Source organism: Magallana gigas, chromosome 5 (genome assembly GCF_963853765.1).
Source record: "Magallana gigas chromosome 5, xbMagGiga1.1, whole genome shotgun sequence".
Classification (NCBI taxonomy): domain Eukaryota; kingdom Metazoa; phylum Mollusca; class Bivalvia; order Ostreida; family Ostreidae; genus Magallana; species Magallana gigas.
The window spans coordinates 47,934,343-47,961,351 of NC_088857.1; the positions used below are offsets into that span (position 1 = coordinate 47,934,343).

General features: G+C 34.1%; 3 protein-coding genes across 7 annotated transcripts in view; 1 reads left to right on the forward strand and 2 right to left on the reverse strand.

The window, feature by feature from the left end:
- Positions 1 to 63: 63 nt before the first annotated feature.
- Positions 64 to 8,312, reverse strand: LOC105337599 (UBX domain-containing protein 4). Of its 2 annotated transcripts, none has more exons than XM_066085972.1 (12): positions 8,155 to 8,312; positions 7,328 to 7,433; positions 6,753 to 6,781; positions 5,402 to 5,520; positions 5,034 to 5,158; positions 4,660 to 4,714; positions 4,058 to 4,227; positions 2,995 to 3,117; positions 2,493 to 2,595; positions 1,694 to 1,816; positions 824 to 1,032; positions 64 to 472 (listed from the first exon to the last, which is right to left on the reverse strand). In XM_066085972.1, the coding sequence occupies exons 1-12, from the start codon at positions 8,234 to 8,236 to the stop codon at positions 355 to 357; spliced, it is 1,362 nt and encodes a 453-aa protein (XP_065942044.1). In that variant the 5' UTR covers positions 8,237 to 8,312; the 3' UTR covers positions 64 to 354. The 2 variants fall into 2 exon arrangements, with proteins under 2 accessions (XP_065942044.1, XP_065942045.1); XM_066085973.1 differs by lacking the exon at positions 8,155 to 8,312 and adding an exon at positions 7,665 to 7,695.
- A 1,238-nt stretch (positions 8,313 to 9,550) lies between these two features.
- LOC105336575 (RB-associated KRAB zinc finger protein) overlaps positions 9,551 to 27,009 on the reverse strand; it is an 86,284-nt gene continuing 68,825 nt past the window's right edge. The window contains exons 2-4 of one of the 4 annotated variants that reach the window (XM_066085974.1): positions 13,799 to 13,851; positions 13,205 to 13,389; positions 9,551 to 10,703 (exon numbers count right to left, since the gene is read on the reverse strand). In XM_066085974.1, coding sequence (XP_065942046.1) covers positions 9,731 to 10,703; positions 13,205 to 13,356 — 1,125 coding nt within the window. In that variant the 5' untranslated portion in view covers positions 13,357 to 13,389; positions 13,799 to 13,851 and the 3' untranslated portion in view covers positions 9,551 to 9,730. Of the gene's footprint in view, positions 10,704 to 13,204; positions 13,390 to 13,739; positions 13,958 to 27,009 lie in introns of those variants that run through there. The other 3 variants (XM_034458230.2, XM_011440938.4, XM_011440939.4) reach the window with 3 other exon arrangements.
- LOC136275859 (uncharacterized) lies at positions 16,009 to 23,842 on the forward strand. The gene is made up of 3 exons (XM_066085975.1): positions 16,009 to 16,395; positions 21,561 to 21,710; positions 23,450 to 23,842. Exons 1-3 carry the CDS (start codon positions 16,152 to 16,154, stop codon positions 23,629 to 23,631), a joined length of 576 nt encoding a protein of 191 aa, XP_065942047.1. The 5' UTR covers positions 16,009 to 16,151; the 3' UTR covers positions 23,632 to 23,842.

Below are 27,009 nucleotides of genomic sequence, written 5' to 3' on the forward strand. Positions count from 1 at the left end.
TTTTTATTAAGGTTGACTGCCCATTTCTATTTAGTGAAAACCAGATATACTGTACCAATAAACAACATTGTCATCTTTTATTATCACAAAAGACACCATAAATTAAATTACCAACTGTTTAAACAAAAAAAAACAAAACTAAACACTTAAAAATATGTAAGCAAAGGTTCAGAAACATTATCTGAATACAGTTATCTTCTGTGTGTTTACTGAAGATAATTTGTTAGGGAGATAATTACAAAATCTCACACTTCCACTATGAAACATGAAAATTGTTGGTCCAAAAGCTTGCATTAACCACTTTCTGGTTGGTTAATGTGGAATACATTTTGTAAGCCTCTCATTGATTGGTTGTTACATTTGCTGGGTAGAGTTCCCATTCCAAGTGGCATTTTCGTCGTCATCATCCCTCATGTCTGCCAAACGTCGAACATTCCCGTCACCCCGACTGATGGGTCGCCTTTGGTAGGCTCTACAAATTCAAAAATTCATTAAAAATTAATTTAAAAACTATGAAAAAGTGTAATTTCTCTTCATTCCATTTTCACTATTTTGTAAGAATGTGATACATGAATATTGATGAAGTAAATTCTCTTATCAAACAAAAAATACATATTTCATAAATTATATATATGATGAATGAAATAATACTGTGCAAGCCAAATACATGTGGTACAAAAAATATGTTTAAATGCTGGCAAATGTTTTTGATAAACAAAATGGCTGCCATCATTGTGCGAATATTTTTGTCCCAAGTCTGTAGTTTATTGAGGAAGTACATTAATGTCTGATAAAGGGTGGATGGTATTAGGTGTGTACTTACGTCTGGGGTCTGTCCCTCCGTCGTGTGGACTGAGATTCATCGGGAGTTTCTGTTGCGTCTGGAGTGTCCTCGCGCTTTGGCTGGGATGATCTTTTGTCACCAAACAAGAATACACGGATCATGTTCCACAGAAATAAGAACGGAGCAAAAAACAAGGCCAGGATTCCACCCCCATTGTTTCCTTGCTTGGATATCACAGATGGTTTTCCCTGAAAATGTTTGCCAACGATGATAAGTTTTTACATCTCTTGCTAACAAATCTCATTTGCATAAATAATCCTTTCCTTTTGTGATAATTGAAAAATGTGTCATACATATATTACACAAATATGCCTTCTTCATGTATGAAATATGTGATTTCAAGAAATTGTCATCCAAAAAGGTTATATTGAGCAGTGTCGCTTTAATTTGGTATCATTAGCGAAAAGTTACTGTAAACGTATTATATTTGGCGTGTACGATATTTTGTGGAAATTAGTTTTTGAACAAGTTGGCGTAGATTTGAAATAGCGCATTCTTGAATGTGACTATTCTTATACATACATCCATGTCATTTAGCGATGTACTTGATTTAGCGGAAGTCACATTCCGCCAAAAGCGCTAAATAGAATGCACAGCCAAATGTAGTACGTTTACAGTAATTTAAATATATATGTAAATACACAAATATACTGGTACCATACATTTAATATCACTAAGTAAAGTATATAATATATAAAAATATAAAACGAGTTTCAAGTAACACCAAATTCAAAAGATGCTGACAGGTGACAAAACAATTTTTTCTTCATAAATCTTAAAACATCTTTGAAAAAAATTGAACAAAATTAACTTTTTCACATGGGGAAGAGAAACTAAGTGTTCACATACCGGTACAGCTATCAGTACTGCAGAAGGGGCCAGATTTAGAGACAACAAGGTCTGGGAGAGGTCGTCTGTGGTGAAAGTTCTCTTGGGATAGACTGTGGATAGGGTCACATCAGAGCCGACATGCTGTATAGTGGAAAACAAATATAACTTGGAATGTAATCAACTTTAATCACATCTCCCTCTTTTTTAATACATCAATATCTAACAAATCCTCTGAAATTATTTAAATTTGCAAGATCAATCTTCAGGGATGACTTAAACAAAATGTATATGTGGGTGTGCAAACTGTCATTTCCTTGATGAAATGTTTTCAGGAAAAGTTACAGTATCATTTCTTTTTTATGTCTATGGGGATATAAATAAATAAAAATATATTCCCAGGGTGTTCAAGTGATAAATTCCCATAAAGCTCATACAATCCATTTTTTTTTTAGAAAGATTAAACTTTTGTCATTTATTAAATATTAGAAATAATCTTTGTATATGGTATACATGCACCAAAAAGAAATTGAAAAAGGTGTCATAAATAGCATTTGACGATATAAAATGGCATTTGACGATATTCAAAACTGCCTTGTTCTGATAAATTTTGCAAATGAAAATTTCACCTTCGCTTCTTTCCCCTTTTACTGTAATCATGAAATCTACATATATTGCCCCATATGAAATCATAGACGTGTTCAACAGTGCGCTCGTTGTGTTGCAGGTATATGAAATTTTGGCGAGTGCTCCCTCTGTTGAACATGCCTCTGACGACTTGAGTTACATGAATAATAAAGTTCAGCGAAAGTTATCTTACCTGAGAGACAACTGAATGCACACACTGGAGAGTGTCGGAGGAGGGGAATGAATTCAATAGAGAAGTTCCATCCGGGAGTCGCACTTGAATTCTGGCTGTCTCCCTGAAAATAATTAGATTTCATTATCCAAGATTATTTCATTATTAACTCTTTTGTCGATTATTAAATTTGAGACCCTTTCTTAAATATTGTAGTTGTAAGAATGCACACGAAAAACTTTCTGTATAAAAAAGATATACTTTAAACCAAGAATTATACACATAATTCTTTTTTTTCAAGAATAATTACCGGTAGTTGAAAACAGATCACCGCAAGAAAGCAGTCATTTTATTAATTTCTTAAAAAACTGACTCTGGTCCAAGACAATAATCATCTAAATGCAGAACTTGCTTGCAGATATTTATCGCACACACACAAATAGTACTTGGTTTACAGTTTATTGCAAATATTTTGAGTATTTTTAAAACTTGTCTTAAATTGATTATCTAAACAATTCTCTACATTTTCTTGGCCTCCTCCTCCGAGGATTGTTTCTGTCTGGCCGCGAGCTGGGCCTGTTTCTTCTCTTCCTGCGCCTGCTGTTGCTTCTCCGTCTCTTTTTTAAACCGCGCAGCTCTTTCCTCCCTGTCAATGAAACCCTCACAACATAAATCAAAATCTGTACAAAGTTCATGACTTGAAAGGTTTTCTGAATGTTAACCTGAATGTCCATGAGATACATTTACCGGGTATGTGATATTTTTATATCATAGGACATGGTTCTTATAATGTATGGCCATTACCTTTCTTAGTAGTCACAGTATTCAAATACATTCATCATTGAAAAGCTATATCACTGACAATTAGTTGGCTGTTTTTGCATGCAATGCACTTATTAGTCCCCTACCGGTTTCACCGGAGGGGACTATAGCTTTCCTCTGCGTCCGTCAGTCCGTCTGTCCGTCCGTCCGTCTGTCTGTCCCACTTCAGTTTTCCACACTTTTTTTCTTTATGCGTTTGAGGAATAATATGAAATTTGCTGAACAGCTTCAAAATGTTAAACTTCAGAACAAGTTTACACTTTTGTAGCGTCTGGTTGACATATTTTTGAGAAAAATAATTTTTAATATTCCAATTTTTTAATGTTCGGGTTAGTTATCGGGCTCGGTGTGTATCAAATAAACGAGGAAAGTATGTTGTCAGTAATAATATCGTGCATTACTTGTACCATTCCTTTTATTGTTTCTAACAAACAAAGAAGTTCTGTAAAAAAGTGTCAAGCATTGTGTTGTAAATTTAATCGACAGGGATTTTTGTATTATTATTACAGGTTCGTTATCGGGTTGGTCCCTTGAGACGGTCAGAAATGATATTATGCATAGCAGCGCATTGTTTTCACAAATTTCTACAAACCGGTAGGGGACGTGTATTGCTTATGCAATACTCTCAGAATGCTTGTTCATCTATACATACCGGTGTCTTGCTACATGTATCTTGATTTTGTCTTTTTCTCACTCCTCTTCATCTACCTGTCCTTGGCTATCTGTACCTTGATTTTGTCTTTCTTTCACTCCTCTTTACCTACCTGTCTCTGGCTATCTGTTCCTTGATTTTGTCCCTCTGTCGTTTCTCTTCAGCCTTCTCTTTCTTCAGCTGATCAACGGTTTCCTTCATCTCCCTCTCCTTTTGGAACTCTTTCAGTTTCTGTAGGTCTCTCCCTAGTTTTCTTCTTTCTGCTTCCTCTTGTTTCTCTTTCTATAATGAAGAACATGTAAGGTTATGTGATACCACAGTGTATTAAATTTATCAAATGTTTTCTTCATTTCCATTAAACTTATGGTTACTATTACTGCTTCAAACAACAAGAATTATTACATAATTTTGATAATTTTTTTTTAAATGTACGTACTCTGTGTTAATGTTTTTATCCTGCATCTATATATTAAATGTTTAAATTATCTGTCCAAAAACATTACAATCACAAATTATTAGATTACAATTTACATGACATGGTTTTCTTTGATTGTCAAAATCTTGATTTTAAGAAGTGTTCATTCAGCTTATGAAATACATTTACAAGTATTCATACCCCTTCACATTTCTCATCAACACCCAATCACAAGCTTACGGTACTGTAGCTTTAGGTACAGTGTACTTTCACTATTATTGAATTTCCTTTTATAATACCTCTTTTTCTAGCCTCTCTTTTTCTGCTTTTTTCTGTTCTAATTTTCCTTTTACTCTGAAATAAAAAAAAAAATCATAAAGTATGATGTACAATGCAGCTCCAAGCAGATTACCAGAAAAAGATCTGAATTCAATGCTAAATTTTGCATTTATCTAATCCTTGCATTTGATTATATACAAAGCCTCCAATTTCATGCTAAATTTTTCATGCTTTTAATCTTTGATACATATACAATGCCCCCAATAGATTAACACAACATATAAAAAGAAGCTTCATTTCCTAGTCCACAATATATCCCGCTAGCCTGACCATTATGCAGCTAATATATTAGAGATAAGAGCAATGTTTACAGGCATGATTTATGTCCCCTTACTTTTGTACCCTCTCCTCCAGTGGGGGTTTGTCCTCTGTGTTGGCCTTGGGCTCTGTGGAAGGCCCGGGCTGGGCCCCTCCAGTTGGGAGGTTAGACTGGGCTGTTCCAAGTTGGTCATTGTGTAGCTGTAAAATACCCCATAAAAACCATTCATTTTTTATTAGGTATAAACATTCTTCCTAGATAGTCTGAAATGTATCTTCTTTTTTATTTACATGTCAAATATGAAAATGCAAGTAAATATTTGAAATTCACATTACAATACCCTATCATGTCATAAACTATTTAATTTTACAAAAACTATAGAAAAAAAATCTTTAAGACAAAAAAAAAGAAGGTTTTTATGCGGTATTTAAGCAAGCTCATACCTTGAGAACATTTTTCAGGACTTGGATGAAGTCTGGCGTATCTTTGTGTCCAGCTGTTACTTCAATGGGGGCTCCATTGACCCCAATAAAATACGTAGAGGGGACTACCACTACTGGGTCTGATTATTGTCAAGGGCTTTCAACATGTACATGTGACAATCCAAAAATATCAGAAAAAGAATTTTCGTATTTTATGTTGCCAGTCTTGGTAGAAGGTTATCAAGTATTCCTTCCTTCCCTATACAATGTACTACGTACGTGGGTAGTCCCAACATAGCGTAGACAAGTGGGGTTATTCTCTTAATTGAATACACAGAAAGATGAAACTTGTGCAACACAGGGTTCAAGTAATTTGCATTAAAATTATGTTTTGATATCAAAGATTGTATAAGATTTTGAGTTTTGAGATCTATCTACATAATTTTGGGACAACCCTCCTATACATGTACAGTTATACAGATATATTGTGAGCACTTTGATAAAATGGACCCTGACGAAAAGGGCAATTCACGAAAAGCTCATATGGCTAATTACCAATGAAAACATTAACATTCTTACTCAAATATGTAAGATGATTCAGGACAATGGAATATGATTTTAACAAGACTTGAAGTATACCTTGTAGCATTTTATTTTATGTTTATCATTTTACACTCACATGCTGTGTTGACTGCATGGGGTACAAGACTGACTGTCAAGTTGCCAACACTGCACTGACTGTTCAATAGGCATTGTCCCTTGGTGCCCCTTGTAGTCAAGACAACACTTCAAAAACTTTTGCTCCTTTAAGCTGGCCTGAGTGCTTAGGGTATAAGACCACACAGATACGCCATAGCCATATGCTGCAATAGGCATTGTCCTCTGGTGCCCTATGTAGTCAGGCCAACAAAATACAGTTTAATTTCACCCCTCTTTATAAAATTCTATACTTCCACTCATTTTCCTACCTTGAAAATATATCCCAAATGTATAATTATATAATATGTCTACATACAATTGTATATGAAATACAAATACATATTAGGGCTGTATATAATGTGTCTGTATCAATACTAATGTATTGCTTTAAGGGATTGTGTATTTACAGCTGTTTATATCTGTATACCCTTGCACATGAGTATGACAACTTTGTTTGTTTTATATCAGATGTACCTTCCATTGTAACTTACTATGCTTACTTAACAGTATAATATTTATGTATTTCATCCATTATTTGTTATAATCATGTTGTTTAATTGTTTTAATGCATATAATGCCCCCCCCCCCCCCGAGGGGCCTTGATTAGTGAATAAACATATCTATAGCCCAGTCACATAATAAACTTATAATATTCTATACACATAAAGGATACAGATCTGTGAGAAATGTGCACAATCATTACTGTAAAAAAAACATTCTTTATATGAAAATTCAAAAACAAAATTAGTTTTTTTTTATGACATGTAGATTTCAAAATAAACGTGTATTTGTTTCACACCAGTTAAACACTTGCATGAATTCTAATTACATGTACATGCACAAAATCTTTTTTTCAGAGACATTTACATTCTTCATATACACATGTAAATCCAAGGAAAGAAACTGTCACTATGTAGTATGTAATGACACAAGTTGTCTCAACTAACTGTGAGCACCCTGTGTTCTCTATGACAAGTAAAGAGGATAGGAATCACTAACATACTGCTAACTGACTTTGTTTGCTCGACTACTTTATTTCATGATTGACCAGAAACAAAATGACTAAAAACAATTTTTTCCATGAGTAAGTTTATAGATATTCCTTAAAAAAAAAAAATACAAGAAACACTTATAAAAAGCAACTTTGCAGTGATCAAGAAAAACATGATTGTATTCTTAATAATGAAACTCTCTGAAACCTTCAAAATGTTCATGCATGTGAATAAAAGTTGGTGTACAGTACATTACCTGTTTGCTGCCATTTTGATAGCAACACATCCACCATTATTGCACAAGTTCACCACCTCAGGATCATTCCAAACTTTGTCCATTTCATTTGTCAAGTCATTCTGGCCTATAAAAAAATAACAATAATTTTGTAACAGTGACTCTATAAGACTACTAAGCATATCAAAGTTTGAATTTTATCACATTTTTATGTAACGGGATGGGAGAAATAATGATTGACCCAACTGGGATTTGAACCTGATATGACCGCCCCTAAATCTCTTAACAGGTGCTGTACTCCTTGAGCTATCTAGCACCCGTATCACTGTCACTTTCCTCCCCCTGAAATGATCATCACCTTCAATGATAAACATCTAAGGTTCTTTCCTCTGGCAAGAGATAACCAGTCAATTCCAGGGGTTGGCACTACTATACCTAATGTAACAGGATGGGAGAAATAATGACAGTCACAGACCAGATCAGGAATCGAACTAAAGCCCCTGAATCTCTACTCAGTTGTTCTACCCATTGAACTTACTGGTGCTGGTGATCAAACAGATCTGACTGTCTGATATACCAGGTAGTTGGATTATCAATCCTTGCTACGGCACAAAGTTAAAACATTAATTTCAGATAAACCTGTCAATCATAATTGCATAATCACATAGTTGGCAACACTCAAAATATAAATTAAACATTCATATTAATTATACAGTAACATTTAAATATAAGGTATTAGTATATCAACAGAGACACTTGAAAATTTTGCCGACAACCCCCCTCCCCACCACTTCTGGATATGACATCAGATCTAATTAAAAGTATGAAATTCAAAAAGTTGCACCAACCGTATACATAAACAATAAACACAACTTTCTGTTGTTTTGATCTCTGGATGGCATCAGGTATACTTCCATTAAACCAGTTCATCTTAAATTACGATCGCAAATTGCAAATCAATGATGATGTTTTAGAGAAAGCGAAACCGGAAGTAGAGTCATCATTTAATTTTGCAAACAAGTTGTACTGATAGTCTTCGCTTCTTTACTTCATTTAATTTGTCCCCTAATATCTGTTCTGCAACACATTATATTTTTTGATAAATGCCATTATTTCAAGACTCATAGTGTCTTTGTTGAAGTGTTGAAGTCAATTTTTTGTTTTATGTGTGCACTTCTGCAGTACTATTGGGAAAACCAAACAAATTTCCATTAATATTTCCTGCTGTTTTGAGTAAATATAGATTACATGTATTATGCTAAAAACAGAGAGATATAGAGAGATTAACAGAGAAAAGATAAAACTATATACATTATATTATGTATTAGTAATTGTATTTTATTATAATATTGTCATTGGTAGCTAGGTTTTTATCCATTTTATACATGTAACTTGTGTAAAATGAAACTGAAATGTTCTGTATTTATTATACACTGTGCATTGCATCACTAAGAGACCATATATTACTTCTTACAAACCATGCCTAACCCTTTAATAAAATTAGATTTATATGAATTGAACAGAAAAGTGTATTACAACATTATAATATTTCTAGCAAATGAGTCAATAAAACAAAATCTCCTTCACTTTTTTCTATAAAATAAATATTAAGATTTTCCTGATTATATACTCTTGGTGTCTATCAAAAATATGCAGCATCCAATTGTTCAAGGATGCTGTTATAGTCTATTTCAAAATAAAATATATTATTCCATATACGAAGTAATTGAGTATTACAATAGTTACTAAATGATAAATGTTGGTGATATTTCTTCATAGAGAGTTTAGTTCTTCACTGCAGCAGATATTTACGATATTTAATATTGCATCCGATATCTTTGCCTGTATGTGTGGGAAAGTCATAAAACATGCATAAAGTTCAAACTCAGATACTGTGTAAGATGAATTCTCTGAGAGCATGCTTGCCATAAGTCAATAACAGATCTTGTTGTTTTTTATCCAATAATGATTATCTTTAGAAAATCAATAATGAAATTTTATGTACAGAAATTTTATGTAGTACATTGCATGTGCAAAATAGCTATTAAGGAAAATTTCCCCCTCTTTCATACAGAAAAACTAAACTTTAATGCCATTTAAAGAAACCAATAGGCCTACAATAAATTCCCCGAAACCACAACCTCCCCCCTTTGTCGGTGTATCATAAATAACAATTGAAATTGTGATTCATACAGACTGGAACAATACTATCAACCTTGCCCATCTACTAGTAAACAGTTGGTAAACAATGGATTCGGTGTTTATTTGATAAATTTTAACACAAAAAAAAGAACAAGAATTAATCAAGCAGACACACCGACTTCCAATGCTAGTACTTTATACATTGAGAGTTTTAATATGAAAAAAAAATGATTGATACTGAACAGAATTAAGTTTATCTTTTATTATAACAGCAAGAACGCTTCATTTATGCTCACTTAAATAGTGTGCTATGAAGTCATACTTGTCACTGGCCAACTTGCCACACATATTACAACACCGAATATCCATTTTGTCATGCATGCTGCGATGAAGATGATACATTGCTGCATCTTGAAATATCACACAGCAATATTCGCATTTGTACACATCATCCCGCGACATCATGTGCGTAAACAAATCCTCGTTGGTGAAATTGACTAAACAGATTCTGGAGTTAGTTCCAATAGATGATGGACTTAGAAGTGTAGATGAGGGTTTATTACACAAGCTGTTGTAACGAGCCATCAATTTAGAGTTTTTACTCATGGCAGAAAACAGCTGGGTTTTCTGTGGAGAAGATGAAAGACTGATCTCGGAACCAGACATATTGCTTTCACTTGTGACACTGGCTCCGTCTCCAACATCAGCCTCGTCTCCAGAATCCTGATGACCTTCAGTGAAGTTCATCTCTTTGTCATCACCTTTTTCCTGTTTAATGCTTTTTTTTCTCGACTTCTTTGGTTTCGATTCAGAGCAACTGCTTGGTTCTGAGAAATTGACACAGTCAGGTGGTAGAGCAATCATGTCTGTGTCCGGTGATCCATGCTGAGAAGTCTTTCCTATTTTATCTGTGCCATCTTCTGCATTATCAGAAGAGCCCACAGAACTGAGATCTTCAATACTGAACCGGTTTACAACGTTGGGTTTTCTTCTGTGACTAGCTGCTACTGGATTGACTTGGCTGACTGAATCAGATTTTAACTCTGTGAAATTTGCACTAGAAAATCCTTCCATAGAAGGAAATTCTGAGGATGAGAGGTTGGATAATGGTGTCTGTTGCTCATTGTGGACGTCTCGCAGATGTTGTTCCAGCCGTTGTTTTCTACAGAAGCCCAGACTACAAATCACACAGTAATATGGCTTCTCTCCAGTGTGAGTTCTCTTGTGGGAATTAAGATGTGAGGACTGCGCGAACCTGTCAATAAAACACCAGATCAGTCAAAACATCATTAGCAAGAACAACATATATACTCCCTTCTGCCAATTTTAATACAGTGGAGCCTCGGTTATCCGGACGCTTTCGTTCCCAAGTTCAATCGTCCAGATAGGTGAAGCGTCCGGATATCTGAAATGTGTCCATTGTTGTCATGAAAGATAATGTATTTGTATGCAATGGCTCCCAGTGTTGATACTAGTTTTTTTTTTTTTTGCCTTTTATACCATATAGCAACACATGCTAGAGTGAACGTGTTTAAGAGATAAAGAACTCTACTTTATTTTATTATTTTGTCATTAAATATTAACCGGACAATAATGATAACCGAATCTAGCTGAATTCTTTCTGTCCAAGTGTGATATGTGTGTGATACACTGTTGTTCGCAATTTTCCAATTTTTGAAAGTGATTTGGGAAGTCAGTGTATTTATACAAGCTACTCGTGAGGGTCTAGCACGTAAAAAAGGTGTGAAACTTAATTGACAAGGGTAATCTTTTGTACTGAGTAGGGTATCATCAAATTTTACCGTCCGGTTAAATGAAGCAAGATAAGTAGTAAATTAGTGTTTTGTGGTAAAAACAGACCGTCCGGATCCGGAACGCGAAATTCCGGATAAATGAGACAACATAACGTATAAAAAATCTGTTCCCAAATAAAATCGTCCGTAAACTGAAGCGTCCGGTTATCTGGCGTCCGGATATCTGAGGCCCCACTGTACATCATCAATAAGGAACATTCTTTTTCATCACTTAATATAATTTGAACTCTCACGTTTGCTTTTCAATGCCAAAATATTAATGAATTCATTAATGTATTGAATGTAAAAATGAATATCCAAGTTAGTGGATTATTTGATAGTGTGATGAATAGGCTCAGTTATGCCACACTCCTATACACTGGCCAGTGGATTAATCCTTTACCTCAGTCATTTTTTACAAAAGGGTCATGAGTTTGAACCTAGTTGTGGTTTAATATCCCCCTTATATGTTGCCCCCCCCAAAAAAAAATAAAATAAGGATGGCATTTTCAGTCAAAATATGGTTAGTCAATTTGTTTAGACTGATTAACTGGTAAATTGTGCATGTGTTATTGTTAATTGTTCATTATTAATGTGATTTTACAGAGATAAAGAGGAATAATACAAAATTCAGAATGTTAAAGAATATAAAATAAAATAATCAGGCCCTGTGCAATCTCTTGATTGAACTATATATAGCTTGAGAAAGCTATATAGCATTGATAAGCTAAGCAGAATAGCTTGAAAAAGCTAAATATCTGAATAAAAACTATTCAGAATTGCTTGATAATTTTCTTAAATCTGTAACATTATCGACGGGAATAAAAAGTCTCTAAACTTTAAAAAGTAATGGTTTTTAGCTTGAACTGTTCTCTAAATATTGGATGTAAAAATCCCTCATCAAACCACATCTCCTTCAGAGAATTTGATGTGACTTTGAGATCTAAATTAAAGTTCTGGGACTACATGCATTTGAAGCCATAGATTCATGACCATTCATGACTACAGTACTTCTTGAAGGAAATAACAAAGCAAAACAGTTTCGGGTTAACAACTTAGCGTGATAATTGATTGGTAATAACTGAGATCATACCACGCCTTGTCGCACACAAGGCAGTGTATAGTGGTTACCTGTACAGTTAGCCAAACAATGAGTTGTACTTTTTGCTAAAAAGTGATCAAAAGCTGAAATGGTGAAACTAACTTTGTTTTTGGATGCTATTTGAATAGTCAATAGTACATATACAAATACTAGTAATCATGCAAGTAGAACGATTTTTCTATTTCTTACAAAATAATTGTTGTAAAAATCTACATAAAATAGCTTAATCAAGCTATTTAGAATAGCTGAAATGAGCTACATAGCTAAATTTTTAATCAATCTACAGGTACATAGCTATACTCTGTCCCAAGAGTCTGCTTCCACCACTTTTTGCATACTATCTCGATAATCATACCTTTGTGCCCAAACTACATCAATTCACAAGAATGAAAAAAATTCCAGATTATCCGTTTTGAAATGCCCCTTCTATCGCCTCAGGTTTTACTACACAACCAAACATGCATTTCAAAAGACATAAAAGTACCTGTGATGATAATGTTAAAAAATTGTGCAAGGTGTCCAAAGTCTTTCCAAATGGAGAAAAGATGTAAACATTCACACTTTGAATCTCCAATGCTTGTTTTCGTTCCTGTGAAATCTCCAATGTTCATGTTTTCGTTCTTGTGAAATTCTCAAAAAAACACTTAACAGATGATGTATGATATCGATGAAGAAGTCTTGGATTTTTCCCTTTAATTGATTTTAATTATACTTCATTGACAAGAATGGTTACTTCAATTAAAAATCATCCAAAAATGATGGAAGCAATAACTTGGGACAGACTATAGGCCTACATCAAGCTATATTGCTAAATCAAGATATTGCTGATATAGCTGATAATTTTATAAGCTAAATAGTGACCTCTTTTGACAGATGTGACAAGCATAAGGTTTTTCCCCTGTATGGGTACGGCGATGGGTGGTCAGGTGAGCTTTCTGGGTAAACCTCTTGAAGCACACATTGCACTGGTACGGCTTATCTGCCCCCGTCAACAGTAGTCCACTGGTATCCATTTAGTGTTGCTGTCAAGTCTGATTGTCTTGGACCTGAAATCATAACAATCATGATTTATTTTCCTCTAATCAGAAGACTTGCAATTTAAAAAAGAGACTGCTCCAAAGCAAACTGCATGGTACACCCCCCCCCCCCCCCACCCCCCCTTAGATGAGACTGTACAGTCTCACATACATGTGTATAATATTTGGCACTATTAGAATCAATAGGCATATCTACAAACAAGCAAAGTGCATGTTTGTTGCATACGTAAGTAATTCATTAAATGGTTCATTGAGTATATATATAAACAGTATGTTAATAGTGAACGTGGTAGCATTATTAAATAGAAAGGGAAATTTGAACATCGATAGGATCAACATGAACCAGAACATATTCTCACAGAATTACTAATTTTACAATGAAGCATTCACTACTTCACAGCCTTTCCGTGTTTTTAACCGTTTTGTAGATGCTCAAAACATTCTTCTAGTTTTATATCTTGCATGTAAAGATTTATCGAGCCAGATAAAACAAACCGAGGCACTTCCGAGGGAAGTAGATCCACCAAACTTCCGAATGAACAATGAACGACATCGTCGATGTCTAAAATCCAAAATGTTCTAGGAACAATCTATCCGGAAAGAAACACGAGCATATGAAAAAATGACCAATTTGATAATTAAGCTTCTATAGAGAATGTGCATCCATGCCATACCCAATTTCACAGAGAAAAGGCACAACCCTTTCATCTGTTCATATGTGTCCCATGTAAGTCTCTCAATTTAACAAATCATTTCTTAATTTTAGATACTTGTATCTAAAAATTAACGGAATTGTATATGGAATACAAATAGTTATACATATTGGGGGCTGTATATGATGTGTCCAAAACAGTACTAATGTATTGCAACTGCTTTAAGGGATTGTTTATTTACAGCTGTTCATATCCGTATACCCTTGCACATGGGTATGACAACTTAGTATGTGTTATATCAGATGTATTGTACCTCCCATTGTAACTTACTATGATTACTTAATAGTACAATATTTATGAATTTCATCCATTATTTGTTATAATCATGTTGTTTAATTGTTTTAATGCATATCCCCCACCGAGGGCCCTCGATTGGTGAAACATATCTATATCTATAAAAAGATAAGGATCTCAATTAATTTCCCGTCAATCACCCCCGGGGGTCTTAAATCGGAGGGGGGGGGGGTGTCCTGTCCTCAAGTACATGTACCTGTGGTAATTGGTACAGCCAATGACAAAAAATGACAAAAAAGGGGTTTTGGACGTGTATCAAGCTAAATCTAACTCTGAATAACAAACTTACTGGTAAATTGCGGACGCCGGTAGACTAAGTACATTTAGGACACATTCATCTAATAAAGAAAATCAATGGGCGTGAATAATTATGGTGTGCGCACGGCATAATATGCCGTGGGTACGATTTATGATTCCGAGTCCCTTATTTGATACATTAATTGAGTTTGAGATGCATGTTATTCATTCCATACACCGATCGCGATATAGTATTGCATTGTATTTAGAAGGAAATCATGTACCATCGCCAAGGTTCAGGGTTAGACACAAAATCACATATCGTCTAAAACTATTAGAGATCCTATATGCATGGGAGAGAGCGAGCAATTGACTTTTCTCCTTCTATCTGGAGATGGATGAGTTACATCTTGTGAGATAAAAATCACATATCGTCGCAAACCATGATAGATCCTATATCTATAACCCAAATCAAATATGCAATATCATGATCAGGGGGAAAACTACAAAAAATAAATAAAAATAAAAATGGTATAAATTAAGCTACGTGTATCGTTATGCAGTATAAAATGTATCTTGTATTATTTTACGTCATATTTGCCACATAGTTAACAGTAACGAAGCAGCATGTTTGACATACTAGTAGATTCTCCGATTAAAAAGAACTAGAGAATTAATTAAATCATTCATGGTATAGTTTGCGTGGAGTATTTGATATACTCATCATTAAAATGAAAACATTTCTTTTTTCGGTATAGTGACTATCGAGATCTTCATTTCTTCTAAAATTAAGCACAAATTTAAGTGTTATGCAAGTTTAACCCCGAGTAATAGATAATAAAAGTGACATGGAAAACCCATATACTACGGTCGTTCATTAAGAAGTATATTTTTTTTTCCATATATTGAGCAAAGCTATTTCGTTTGCAACAGAGGGAGAGATATCATTATCATTGTAATAAATCGTTCGAACGAGATATTAAGTCGTGTGCTCGAGATAATAATTTAAAGTCGAGTACATGAGATAATAAGTCGCGTGTATGAGACAATACACGTAAGTCGTGTACATGAGATAATAAGTCGCGTACACGAGATAATTAGTCGTGTACACGAGATAATAAATGAATGGGCCATATTAATCCTGGTCCTTCATCAAATGACAACAAAAGCAATAAGGGTCACCTATTCCCTAGAGGTAACGAATGTACCGAATTTGATATCTGTCCAGAAAAAGATCATAGGTACTAGTAAACAATATTTGACCTATCGAACGACTACGCCCCCCAACCCCCACCCCCACCCCGTTTTCCAAAGATGGCAGGAACAACAGGTCAACAAGTATCGAGCTGTGGCCTTGAAGGTTTGAACATTATGTATTCAAGCCATCAATACTGTCTTGACATAAAAGCGAGATTTAGGCGGGGCTAATAAAAACTATCACTGTTGAATTCCGTTACCCTCGAGCGAGCTTTCTTCACCTGGGTCTCAATGTGAAGAACTATAGACAGCGACTGCCCTGAATACATCATGGCGATCGGAGAGACGTTCTCTTCCTCCACAGTGTTTCTGAAAATCTGCTTGGTGCTGACTCCATTGCAAACCCTTCTGTACCTGATAGGATTTTCCAGCTACCACTGGGTCACCCGGATAATATCCATTAACCCCTATGAGGCTACTGGGATAATTTTAGGGACTCTGCGCACCACCCAGGGGCTATGGGGCGGCTGTATACAGGATGAATGCAGTACCGCCGACATAGAGGATGCATCAGGCAAGAACTTTCCTGTATCAAAAATTATTTAAAAATTTGTTACATAATATGTGATATGCATTTCTAGGCCAAATTTGATCAACCAAACCAAACTCCAATGTTGCGAGGTCACGTTAGGGTCAATGAATCCAGGTCTTAGTGTTTGTAGAATTCTCCTTCAGCTTGGGTGAAATATTGTGAGATATTTTTGTAAACTAACTTAATCTAATGCTTGTTCTATGTCGATATATGCTCATCTACATGTACACATGTAAACTATTCAAGAACCAAGCACAGGGGCTCGGTTGTCACGCGGGTATGATAAGGCAACTCACAGCGATCAAATTCCTCTGATCGATATGACGTCACAATAAGCAGCATGATGTCATATTTTACTCAGAAACATGTCGATTTTAACTTTATCTCTGGTTTATATTATAAAAATTACAGACATAAAATATCACTAGAAACTCTTCTAACTGAATATATCTTCGATTTCTCTCTATTACGTATAATTATCATTGATGACGTCACAAGCATGTTTAAAAGAGAAGATCATGTCGGGAGACAAATTATCGGAATGCAGTGTAAACAATGCCGAAATAAGACTTATTTAATACAGATACCTAAGATTTAGATGAGTGTCAGTTCGAATATAATCAGGATAATACAGGCATGGATATTTTGTTTAATCAGCGAGTGTTATAAGGTAAGCGGATCGACATTTATATGGCTTGACCAGTCTTTCCTCTGTCAGTGTGTACAAAATATGGCAAAAGTGTAACACTACCCTGGATATTAGGAAAAATGATTTTGGTAAATATCAACGGTATATGACCTAAACTACATGAAAAGTGCTGCTAGAATCCTGTGCTTTGTTGTTTTAAACGAAAATACGTAGTATTTTCAATGAAATTTTAGAAGTTGAGAGGGTTTCCGATAAATATTTACAATATTTATTTTATGCGATGTACAATAGGATTCTAGCAGTAATACTAATAAACATGAACTAATTTCCAATCGAATTATTGTAGAAAACATACAAATGAACTTCGGGGTAGTGTTACACTTTTTGATTTTTTGTTAAGGTAAAAAAGTGATCTATTTTTAACTGTCACGTGATACCATGGCACGGCAGCTTCAAAGATTGAGTCGATTCCGAAGTAGAAAATAATATCTTGGTGAACTCTTTCACTTGGTATTAATATCTAGCGCTGTTTTCATAAAAATAAACATTTTTTAAATTGATCATAATTTTGACGGTCATTAAACTATGAGTTGCCTTAACCTACCCGCGCAGACACTGAAATTTATAACAATTTATTCCCGAAAAAAACCCATACATAAATGGTCATTCAATATATGTTCTATGGTATCGAGATCAAATCCGCCGTTCAAATCGTGGAACCAAGAACACTCTATCAGATAGCAAATCTAATTCAGCTGTTTTATTTTATCATATGACTAGACTTTGACCCGTGCGTGCACGGGTTGACATATTGCATAATATTATGATATCGGTTATTCACGAAATAGATACATTGATACACCGTATTGTTGACATTTACATAACCAAGCTTTAAGCAGCTGTTAAGCCTACAATAAAGCCAGTAATTTCACTTCACACTGCTTAGTTAGAATAATCTAATTGTGCCTCGGAACAGGCCTTCACCACAGTTAAAATGTACCCGTAATGAAACAAAAACTCGATAAAATTAATGAAGCTGCATTGAAAATGACAGTCAAATCATTCATAACAAACCAGTATTACAGTATTTGAGGCTGTAAATACCTTTCATCTAAAAATTTAATTCATATTAAAGAAGAATTTGACACTTTTTCACCTACGTTTTTGGGAGTTAATTTTAATCAACTCTTCTATGCAGTTACTCTGGCAAGCCGAACGTGAAACAGTGTTTGGACCTAAGCACAAATCATCACCGCTGACAAGACGTAGATCTTGAAAATAATAAATTCGTTGTACTGTATGCTGTACCATTGTTTTTCAAAAGAAAAGTATCTATAAATACCTTGAAAACAGTAAGATTTTATATAGTACGAACAATTCAATTGTTTTTGTAGTTGCATGTAATCCTACGCTAGAGTTCAATAAAGTCTCGTTCAACTAGACGCTCGGCTGTCTCCGCAAATCTCCGACAAGCAGAGAGTCTCTCTTGGTAGTCGGAGATTAACGGAGACAGCCGAGCATCTGGTTGAACGAGACTAGAGTTCAATATTGCTTGGATCCAGACGTGTAGAATTTTTAGAAACATTTCGATTACTGATACACAGTTTGATGGAATTAATTCTATCTTTAAATATTATACAACATGATTCATATGGGGTTTTCTCGAAATTCTTGTCAGAAAAGTTCGAGAATTCATATTATAAAAATTCGATAATTATCGTTGATTTTAAAATAGATAATAATCAATAAAATCAACTCCCGACAGTACTTCAGTACTTTGATTATTACTCTACACACCATGTTGACATTCGGAAATCTCGGAATTTTTCATATTAGATGCACCGAGTTAGAGTTATCTCTCGTATTTTCTTTGATGAACAGAATATAGTAAATTTTCAATGAAAATTTACACGTATCGGTTCTGAGTTTATCCATACAAATTTGATATTGTATAAACATAAATTAAAGAGCCTCCCGTGATTTAGCGTGAATGTAATACGCATGCGCAAGATTGTAAAATCCCCCCCAAAAAAATCCACATGATTTCCGGATTTTTAAAAGGAATTTTCGTTGCTTATTAATAAGCGAAGCTTGATTGTATGGAACGCCAAATTAACATATATTCAAATATTTGTACCTATCTTCAAATAATTGTACCTATCTTCAATTCAATTGTACCTATCTTCAAATTGAATTAGAGATAGGTACAATTCAATTATACCTATCTTTAATTCATTTGAAGATAGGTACAATTGATTTGAAGATAGGTACAAATGCAATGAATTGAAGATAGGTACAATTGAATTAAAGATAGGTACAATTGAATTGAACCTATCTTCAATTACTAAAATATTGGCAATAATGAATACTCCCTGTATAGTACGTCATTTCCGTTAAAGTCTTTTCATAAGCTGACTAGGTTTTAGATACAGTTGTAAAAGATATATAATATCTACTACATCTAGTATCCAAATATGGGCCCTAGTATTACTATTAAGGAGGGATGCCACATCCAAATTTTTATTCATAGATCTTTAAAATATTCCTATAAAGTTATGGTTTCAGCACCTAAAGGACAATATCAGGTCTTAACTATTTTTGTTATACTTTCATGTTAAATACTGAAATCTGATTGGTTAAGACGCAGTTCATAATCCGTTCCATTACCCTCAGCGTTAGCAACGCACTTAGCAACGGGTAACATTATATAAATAGTGCCTGTTTGGGAGGGTAACAGTTGAAATTGACACCCCGAGAAAACCATTGTCAACCGACGCGAAGCGGAGGTTGACAATGGTTTTCGAGGGGTGTCAATTTCAACTGTTATCCTTCCAAACAGACAATATTTATTTTGTTATACTGAATGTCTTTTTTAAAAATTTTAAGAAAATTTTACTGCTTTTATATAGGAATAACGTGAATTCTACAGCGAACCGTACGCGCATAATTTTCGCGCATGTAACATTTTTTAATGTTACCCGTTGCCAAGTGCGTTGCTAACGCTGAGGGTAATAGTAAATATTATTAACTGCCTCTTAACCAATCAGATTTCAGTATTTAACATGAAAGTATAACAATACAAATTGTTACATGCGCGAAAATTATGCGCGTACGGTTCGCTGTACAATTCACGTTATTCCTATATAAAAGCAGTAAAATTTTCTTAAAAATTCAGACATTCGCGGTTGACAATGGTTTTCTCGGGGTGTCAATTTCAACTGTTACCCTCCCAAACAGGCACTATTTATATAATATGATTTTTTTTCATAAAAAATGGAAAAAAATGTTTAAATAAGATGATTTAAAATTAAAAATCTGCTATTATGAAATGCATCATATGAAAATCTATTAAATATAGTTGGTGTTTCCCTCGTTTCCCTCCATGTTGAAATGTCTTCAAGGAAGCGTTCATTATTTTCAACAATACATAAAACGAATTGAACCTAGGTATAATTGAATTGTACCTATCTTCACATCCTTTGTAGATATGTCTGAATTGAACCTATCTTCAAATCAATTGTACCTATCTTTAAATGAATTTTACCTATCTTCAAATGAATTAGAGATAGGTATAATTCAATTGAACTTATCTTTAATTGAATTGAAGATTGGTATAATTCATTTGTACCTAAGTATAATTCATTTGTACCTAGGTATAATTATTTAGAGATAGGTATAATTATTTACAGCTATCTTCAATTCAATTGTACCTATCTTCAAATAATTGTACCTATCTTTAATTCAATTGTACCTGTCTTCAAATGATTTGAAGATAGGTACAATTAATTGAAGATAGGTACAATTATTTGAAGATAGGTACAAATGTTTGAATATATGTTAATTTGGCGTTCCATATGATTGAGAAATAAATAAAAACACATTGGTAATCTTCAAGTACCAATGGTGTTTAAAATACGGAAAACAAAAGACAGAACTCTTCTGATTTCTTCGGTATTAAAGCCCAAAAATTCGAGTCTATTATTTTAATATAGTAGTATAGATTGATTAATTTCTAGCTCTCTGATTAGCTCATATCCAACTATCTCGAAAAGAAACCCCAGAACGTTATGTTCACCTGCACGTGACCTAGAAGGTCAATATAACTAGAATCTTCGCTTGATAACATGCAGTTTATTTGAAACGTCTGTGTCAATTCGTTGCTGAATCATAATATAAAATAATTATTGCTGGGGTTTTTTCGATCAATACGATAATTTAGCTACCATCGAAGTACAATAATTCACCTCACCTCCGGCTCGGTTAACAATGTATTTCTCGGGTAGCTAAATCATCGGAATGACCTAAAAAACGCAATGATTGTATAGTACATTGTATTTATAAAGAAGAAATAAAAAAGAGCTTTTGACACAGATATATATATATATATATATATATATATATATATATATATATATATATATATATATATATATATATATATATTAGTTAATGACAATATTTCATGTAATTGAGCTTTCTTTATCTTTTTTTTTTACAGAAATTCTACACGTGACAAGACTGTTTGCAACGCTTGCTCTGATCGGGTTTGTGGTGACCACTGTTGGTGTGTTTGTCTGTCTGTTTGTGACACATCTATCACAGAGGCGGATCCTACACATTTTAACGTTAATGGTGGCGGCTGTAACAGGTAAAGAAATAAGGAACACAGGTTTTTATTTTTTAAAAATTCTTCTGATTTAGTGCATATATATTGTATAAGCATTATATCAGCCTATTCAATGAAAACCAAAACTTGAAAATTTAAGAGGTTGTGGTTCAATACTGGAAGTTATTTATGGTTCCTCGACACCCCAAAATGTTATGTGATAGATCGATAAAGTTTCTTTTTTGAAATATGATTTCACAAAACAGAGACTAATATCGGCTTTCAATTATTTTATATGATTTTTAGCTCCCCTGAACTGAAGGTTTAAGTGAGCTTTTCTGATCACCTGTTGTCCGTCCGTCTGTCTGTAAACTTTTCACAATTTTTACTTTTTCTCTAGAACCACTGGGCCAAATTTAACAAAACTTGGTACAATGCATCCTTATGGGAAGGGAATTCTAAATTGCTAAAATAAAGGGCAAATCATTTGTAAAAGGGAGAAGATTGCGAAAATGCCAATTTTTAAACAAAAACTTGTTTATACCGGTAAAGTGAAGATTTAAAATTTTAAAATCGTGACAGCCGGACTAATATTGGGGCCCTAAGAGGGGTTTTAAGTTTAACATAGAAATATATAGGGAAAATGTTTAAGAATCCTCTTCTCAAGAACTCCAATGCTACAATTTGTGATATTACTATATAAACATCCTAAAATAATGTAGATTATAAATTGTTAAAGAACAGTGCCGTGTTTATGTAAAACATATAAAAAAAAGTGCTTTAATTCCCCGTAACATTTAAGCCCTGTTGGATACTTCTGATTTACATGCACGCTTAAATTTACCAAAATTAGCATACAGTTTAAAAATCGAGAATTTTTAACTGCATATACATGTAGATAGTCTAAATCCGGAAATAACGTACCGAACCTACTTGAATGGTGTCTATTTAAATCAGAGGGAGGAAAAATTTAAATCAATATTATTCTGTTAGTGGATCGATTGACGCATTTGTTGAATAATACTTTATGCATGATTTTACGTCTGGAAAAAAAATCGAATAAAGCTTTGAAGTTGCATATTACTATAGTGATCAAACAAACATTCCTGGCCATAAAAAGTCGATGGAAAGCGATTTAAAACGTGTCAGTGTTTTACAGTGAGCACATTTTACAAGACTACCTAGAACCCACGTGACTGTTTGAAATAATTTATTCCATACGTGGGTTTAAACTTGGGTCACGTAGGTAATAGCTGTCACCTGCCATAGGAAAAACCTTTGAAATTTCATACGTTTTTCATATTTTAGGTACAAGTCTAATGTTGTACAAATTTCTTATTTTCATAGGAGTTTTCTAAAGGTATAATGCGTCTTTTGTCTTTTCAACAAGTTTGTAAACGGTTAGGCTAACAATGAACAAAGGCTTTGAATAGAATGCAAGTTCTCGATTTACTATATAAAATCACGAATGTCGGCTTGCTTTTTATTTACGCATGTCTCCTCTTTTGTATTGTGGTTTTTAAACAACACTGAGGTGTTGACGTGTTTTAGCTTCCGGTCTGAAAAAAAAAATTCGGATGGACGAATTGGGAGCCACATTTCCTTTTGTTCGAGTTAAAGATTGCAGTTTACTGACTGATTAATCTGATTGTATCAATAAAAAAAGATATTCGATTCCAAAAATAATAGGATATATTAATTTTTTCAAAATATCGATCTAATGCTTCATTACAATTACTAGAATGTGAACTTCAAACTGAATATTTTTCCTTTCCTTCTAGGTGTGTCTGTGTTGATTGCAGTGTTGATATACGGGTCACACTACAACAACCCCGAAACCATCCGAATAACCGTAAGCGTGGATCTTGATTGGTCATTTGGCCTGTGTGTGGCCGCCCTTGTTCTGGATATCATCACCACCATTTTGCTTGTTTTGAACGTGGTCAAGAAACCCAGGCAATGATCACAGAAGAAGCCACTCAGCATAATCAAATTCTTCGACGGGTTTTTTTTTCTCTCCCACAACTGATGTGACTTTATTAATGTCTATCATTATATCATCCATGTTCTTTAGCTATTATATTACAGTGTGTGCGTATTGACAGTCATTTAAACCATTTATGTCTATGAAAAATAAAAGATGTATCTCCATTTGAAGAAATACTTCTTTTAAAAAAATTCTGCTGAGATAAAGAGATAATTTGAACACTCATTTCTTTATACATTAAATTATTTGCATGTACAAAGACTACACAGTTATTGTTAACACACTTTGGATACAAATAAAAAATCAATTGAATTTAATAGGTGGCTCACCACACCGTGAAATATTTATTTTATATTTATATATCAAATCAGCAGAACATTACTTGATTATAATAGATATTAAAATGGATAAGAAGAATTTAAGTCTCATTGGCAAAAAAATTTGCAATTTTGGATGAAAAATTACATTTTCAAAAATTTAATTCATTTAACATGAACAAAAGCTCCAGGCGGATTAGAACTCATGATCTGCGGTTCAGAAGCCCAATACTTATACCACTGAACTACGACGAGATACAACCTAATCGAACGATATAAACAATTTAACAAAACATTTAAATCGCCATCTTGTGACGCAGTGTCTTAAAAATATAAGTGTAGGTGTAGTGAGGTACCTTAAAACTTTCTGCATATAAAAATTATGGTAACGACAGGTAGATGATCGCACAATTTAATTGTTGCAATTGAATATAAATTAATTATTTTATATACATGCAGGCAGTTATTTCAATATGGCGTTGCCGCTATTAAATAATCCTGATGTTTTAAGCGAATAAGTGTTGGGTTTCTTTACATCAATTACGAATTTATTGAAAATATTATTCAGCAGGCCCATTGTTCACTCTATTGACACGTGCATTGTACTAGTAATAGGAATGGTGTTCTTCTTCTATCCGATACTTTATGGCGGATTTTGTTTTAAACTAGAGGTACTGTGAGCAAGCTCACAATCGATACCCCCCGCTAAGATAAAAATCATAATGCGTGTATTTTTCCAATTATAGAAAATATTGGATGAATCTATTTCACCGTCCATTTTCCTTAAATAACAACTGCTCTATTTTTTTTAAAACTGTTGGTTATAAGCAATATTTGTGTGAAGTAAGAACATTTAATGCTTCTCCATAAGAAATATAATGACCGGACACGAATTTTTCACCTTTTCTGCCCTTGACCTTGCCAACCTGACCTTGGGTCAAGGTCATGACACACCTTTAGGTCCCAAGCAATATTTGTGTGAAGTTACAACGTCCAATAATTCTCCATAAGAAAGATATTGACTGGACACGAATTTTATACTATTTTTCCCAACGACCTTGACCTTGCCCAAATGACCTTGGATTAAGGTCATGACACACCCATGGGTCATAAGCAATCTTTGTGTGAATTAGGAACTTCCAATGATTCTCCATAAGAAATATATGGACCGGACACAAATTTTGCACCTTTTCTGCCAGTGATCTTGACCTTGCCCGATTGACCTTGGGTCAAGGTCATGACACATCCCTAGGTCATAATCAATCTTTGAAGTAAGAACTTCCAATAATTCACCATAAGAAAGATATGGACCGGACACGAATTTTGCACTTTTTCTGCCTTGGGTCAAGGTCATGACACACTATTAGGTCATAATCAATCTTTGTGTGAAGTAAGAAATTTTAAAAACTCTCCATAAGAAAGATATGGACTGGACACGAATTTTGCACTTTTTCTGCCAGTGACCTTGACCTTTCCCAATTGACCTTGGGTCAAGGTCATGACACATCCTTAGGTCATAAGCAATCTTTGTGTGAAGTAAGAACTTCCAATTACTCTCCATAAGAAAGATATGGACCGGACACGAATTTTGCACTTTTTCTGCCAGTGACCTTGACCTTGCCCGAATGACCTTTGGTCAAGGTCATGACACACCCTTAGGTCATAAGCAATCTTTGTGTGAAGTAAGAACTTCCAATGCCTCTCCATAAGAAAGATATGGACCGGACAAGATTGCACAGACAGACGTACAGACGGACGGACAGACGGACAAGGTGATTCCTATATACCCCCCCCCCCCAAACTTCGTTTGCGGGGGGTATAATAACATGGGGGAACCGCGATACAATCTCGATTGATTTGTTTTGCACAATTTTCCGACGATTTGTACGTACATACGGCATTACAAGGTCTTAATCTGCAAAATACATCCGGGATGTTTATATCTACTCATTTCCCTACTTGAATTAAAGAAATTTATATGATTGTATTCCTGAAAAAAAAATCATACACATCTTGTATTTACAAATCTAGGTCAGATTCTTTACAGGGGGAATGAAATCAGGGTAACGGATGTTAAATCTTGTCAAAGTAACATTTTACTCAATCAATACATTTTTTTAAATAGTAAGATTCACTTCGCTTCGCGTCGGTTGACAATGGTTGTCTCGGGGTGTCAATTTCAACAGTTACCCTCACAGACAGGCACTATTTATATAATAAAACTGCTTAAAAATTGGGTGCGCCGCACAAGTGGTATATAAGGTGCAGATTTGCTCAACGACTTGAAAAGATAACAAAGTATTTCACTGAACACTACTTTAAAAGAAATTTCACATAATTGTCTCAATAAAGTATACGCAATGTATGGTTCATGATTGAATACAGATTGTTAAGTTTGATAAATCCATAAAGACTGATACAAATTTGAAGTGAAAAGTAATGGATGTTAATGGAAATTTCAAAATACAATCGTGTGTCATAATACAAATTAAGAATGTCTTGTAACAGTAAAACAATATAAGTTTGCCAAAAGGGGTTTGATACAAAAATCATTTTTAAAAATTGAGATTTGAATTAAAACATGTACATTTAACTTTTTTTTCAATATTTATTGACAATATGACTTCTATTTCGTTCTATAAAAGAATGAACAAATATCGGATTTTTTTTTTGGGGGGGGGGGGGGGTGACTGACTGAATGAATAAAGAAAATTTTAGCAGATAGCGGTGTACATTTCATTGTTTCACATAATATTTTGGAAATCATAATTTGGTAACAAATGTTAAATCATGGTTTTGTTAACCGCAAATAGTTAATGTTATTGGTTATTCTTCAACTATTTCTTCAAACACTAATCAACAGCTTTAATTTCAGATACTTGAAACATCCTTTTGCTTTTCTCTTTACCTGGGGCTCGGGAATACAACATAAAACTGCGTCATTTGTTATCCATTATACCGCATCAACTTTGGTTGGCCATTTGAACGTGTCATTTAGTTTTCCAGCTTTTCCCATAAACTATACTTTAATTTCTCC

What these genes read in the sequence shown, in the direction of transcription:
- LOC136275859 (XM_066085975.1), top strand. Translation starts at nt 16,152, where the DNA reads ATGGCGATCGGAGAGACGTTCTCTTCCTCCACAGTGTTTCTGAAAATC. An exon ending in CGACATAGAGGATGCATCAG is followed by an intron (nt 16,396 to 21,560) that starts GCAAGAACTTTC and finishes TTTTTTTTACAG; the next exon opens with AAATTCTACACGTGACAAGA. An exon ending in AATGGTGGCGGCTGTAACAG is followed by an intron (nt 21,711 to 23,449) that starts GTAAAGAAATAA and finishes CTTTCCTTCTAG; the next exon opens with GTGTGTCTGTGTTGATTGCA.
- LOC105337599 (XM_066085972.1), bottom strand. Translation starts at nt 8,236, where the DNA reads ATGAACTGGTTTAATGGAAGTATACCTGATGCCATCCAGAGATCAAAA. An exon ending in ATCAAAATGGCAGCAAACAG is followed by an intron (nt 6,782 to 7,327) that starts GTAATGTACTGT and finishes TTTTTTTTACAG; the next exon opens with TAATGATTGTGCACATTTCT. An exon ending in TCCTGAAAAATGTTCTCAAG is followed by an intron (nt 5,159 to 5,401) that starts GTATGAGCTTGC and finishes GGTATTTTACAG; the next exon opens with CTACACAATGACCAACTTGG.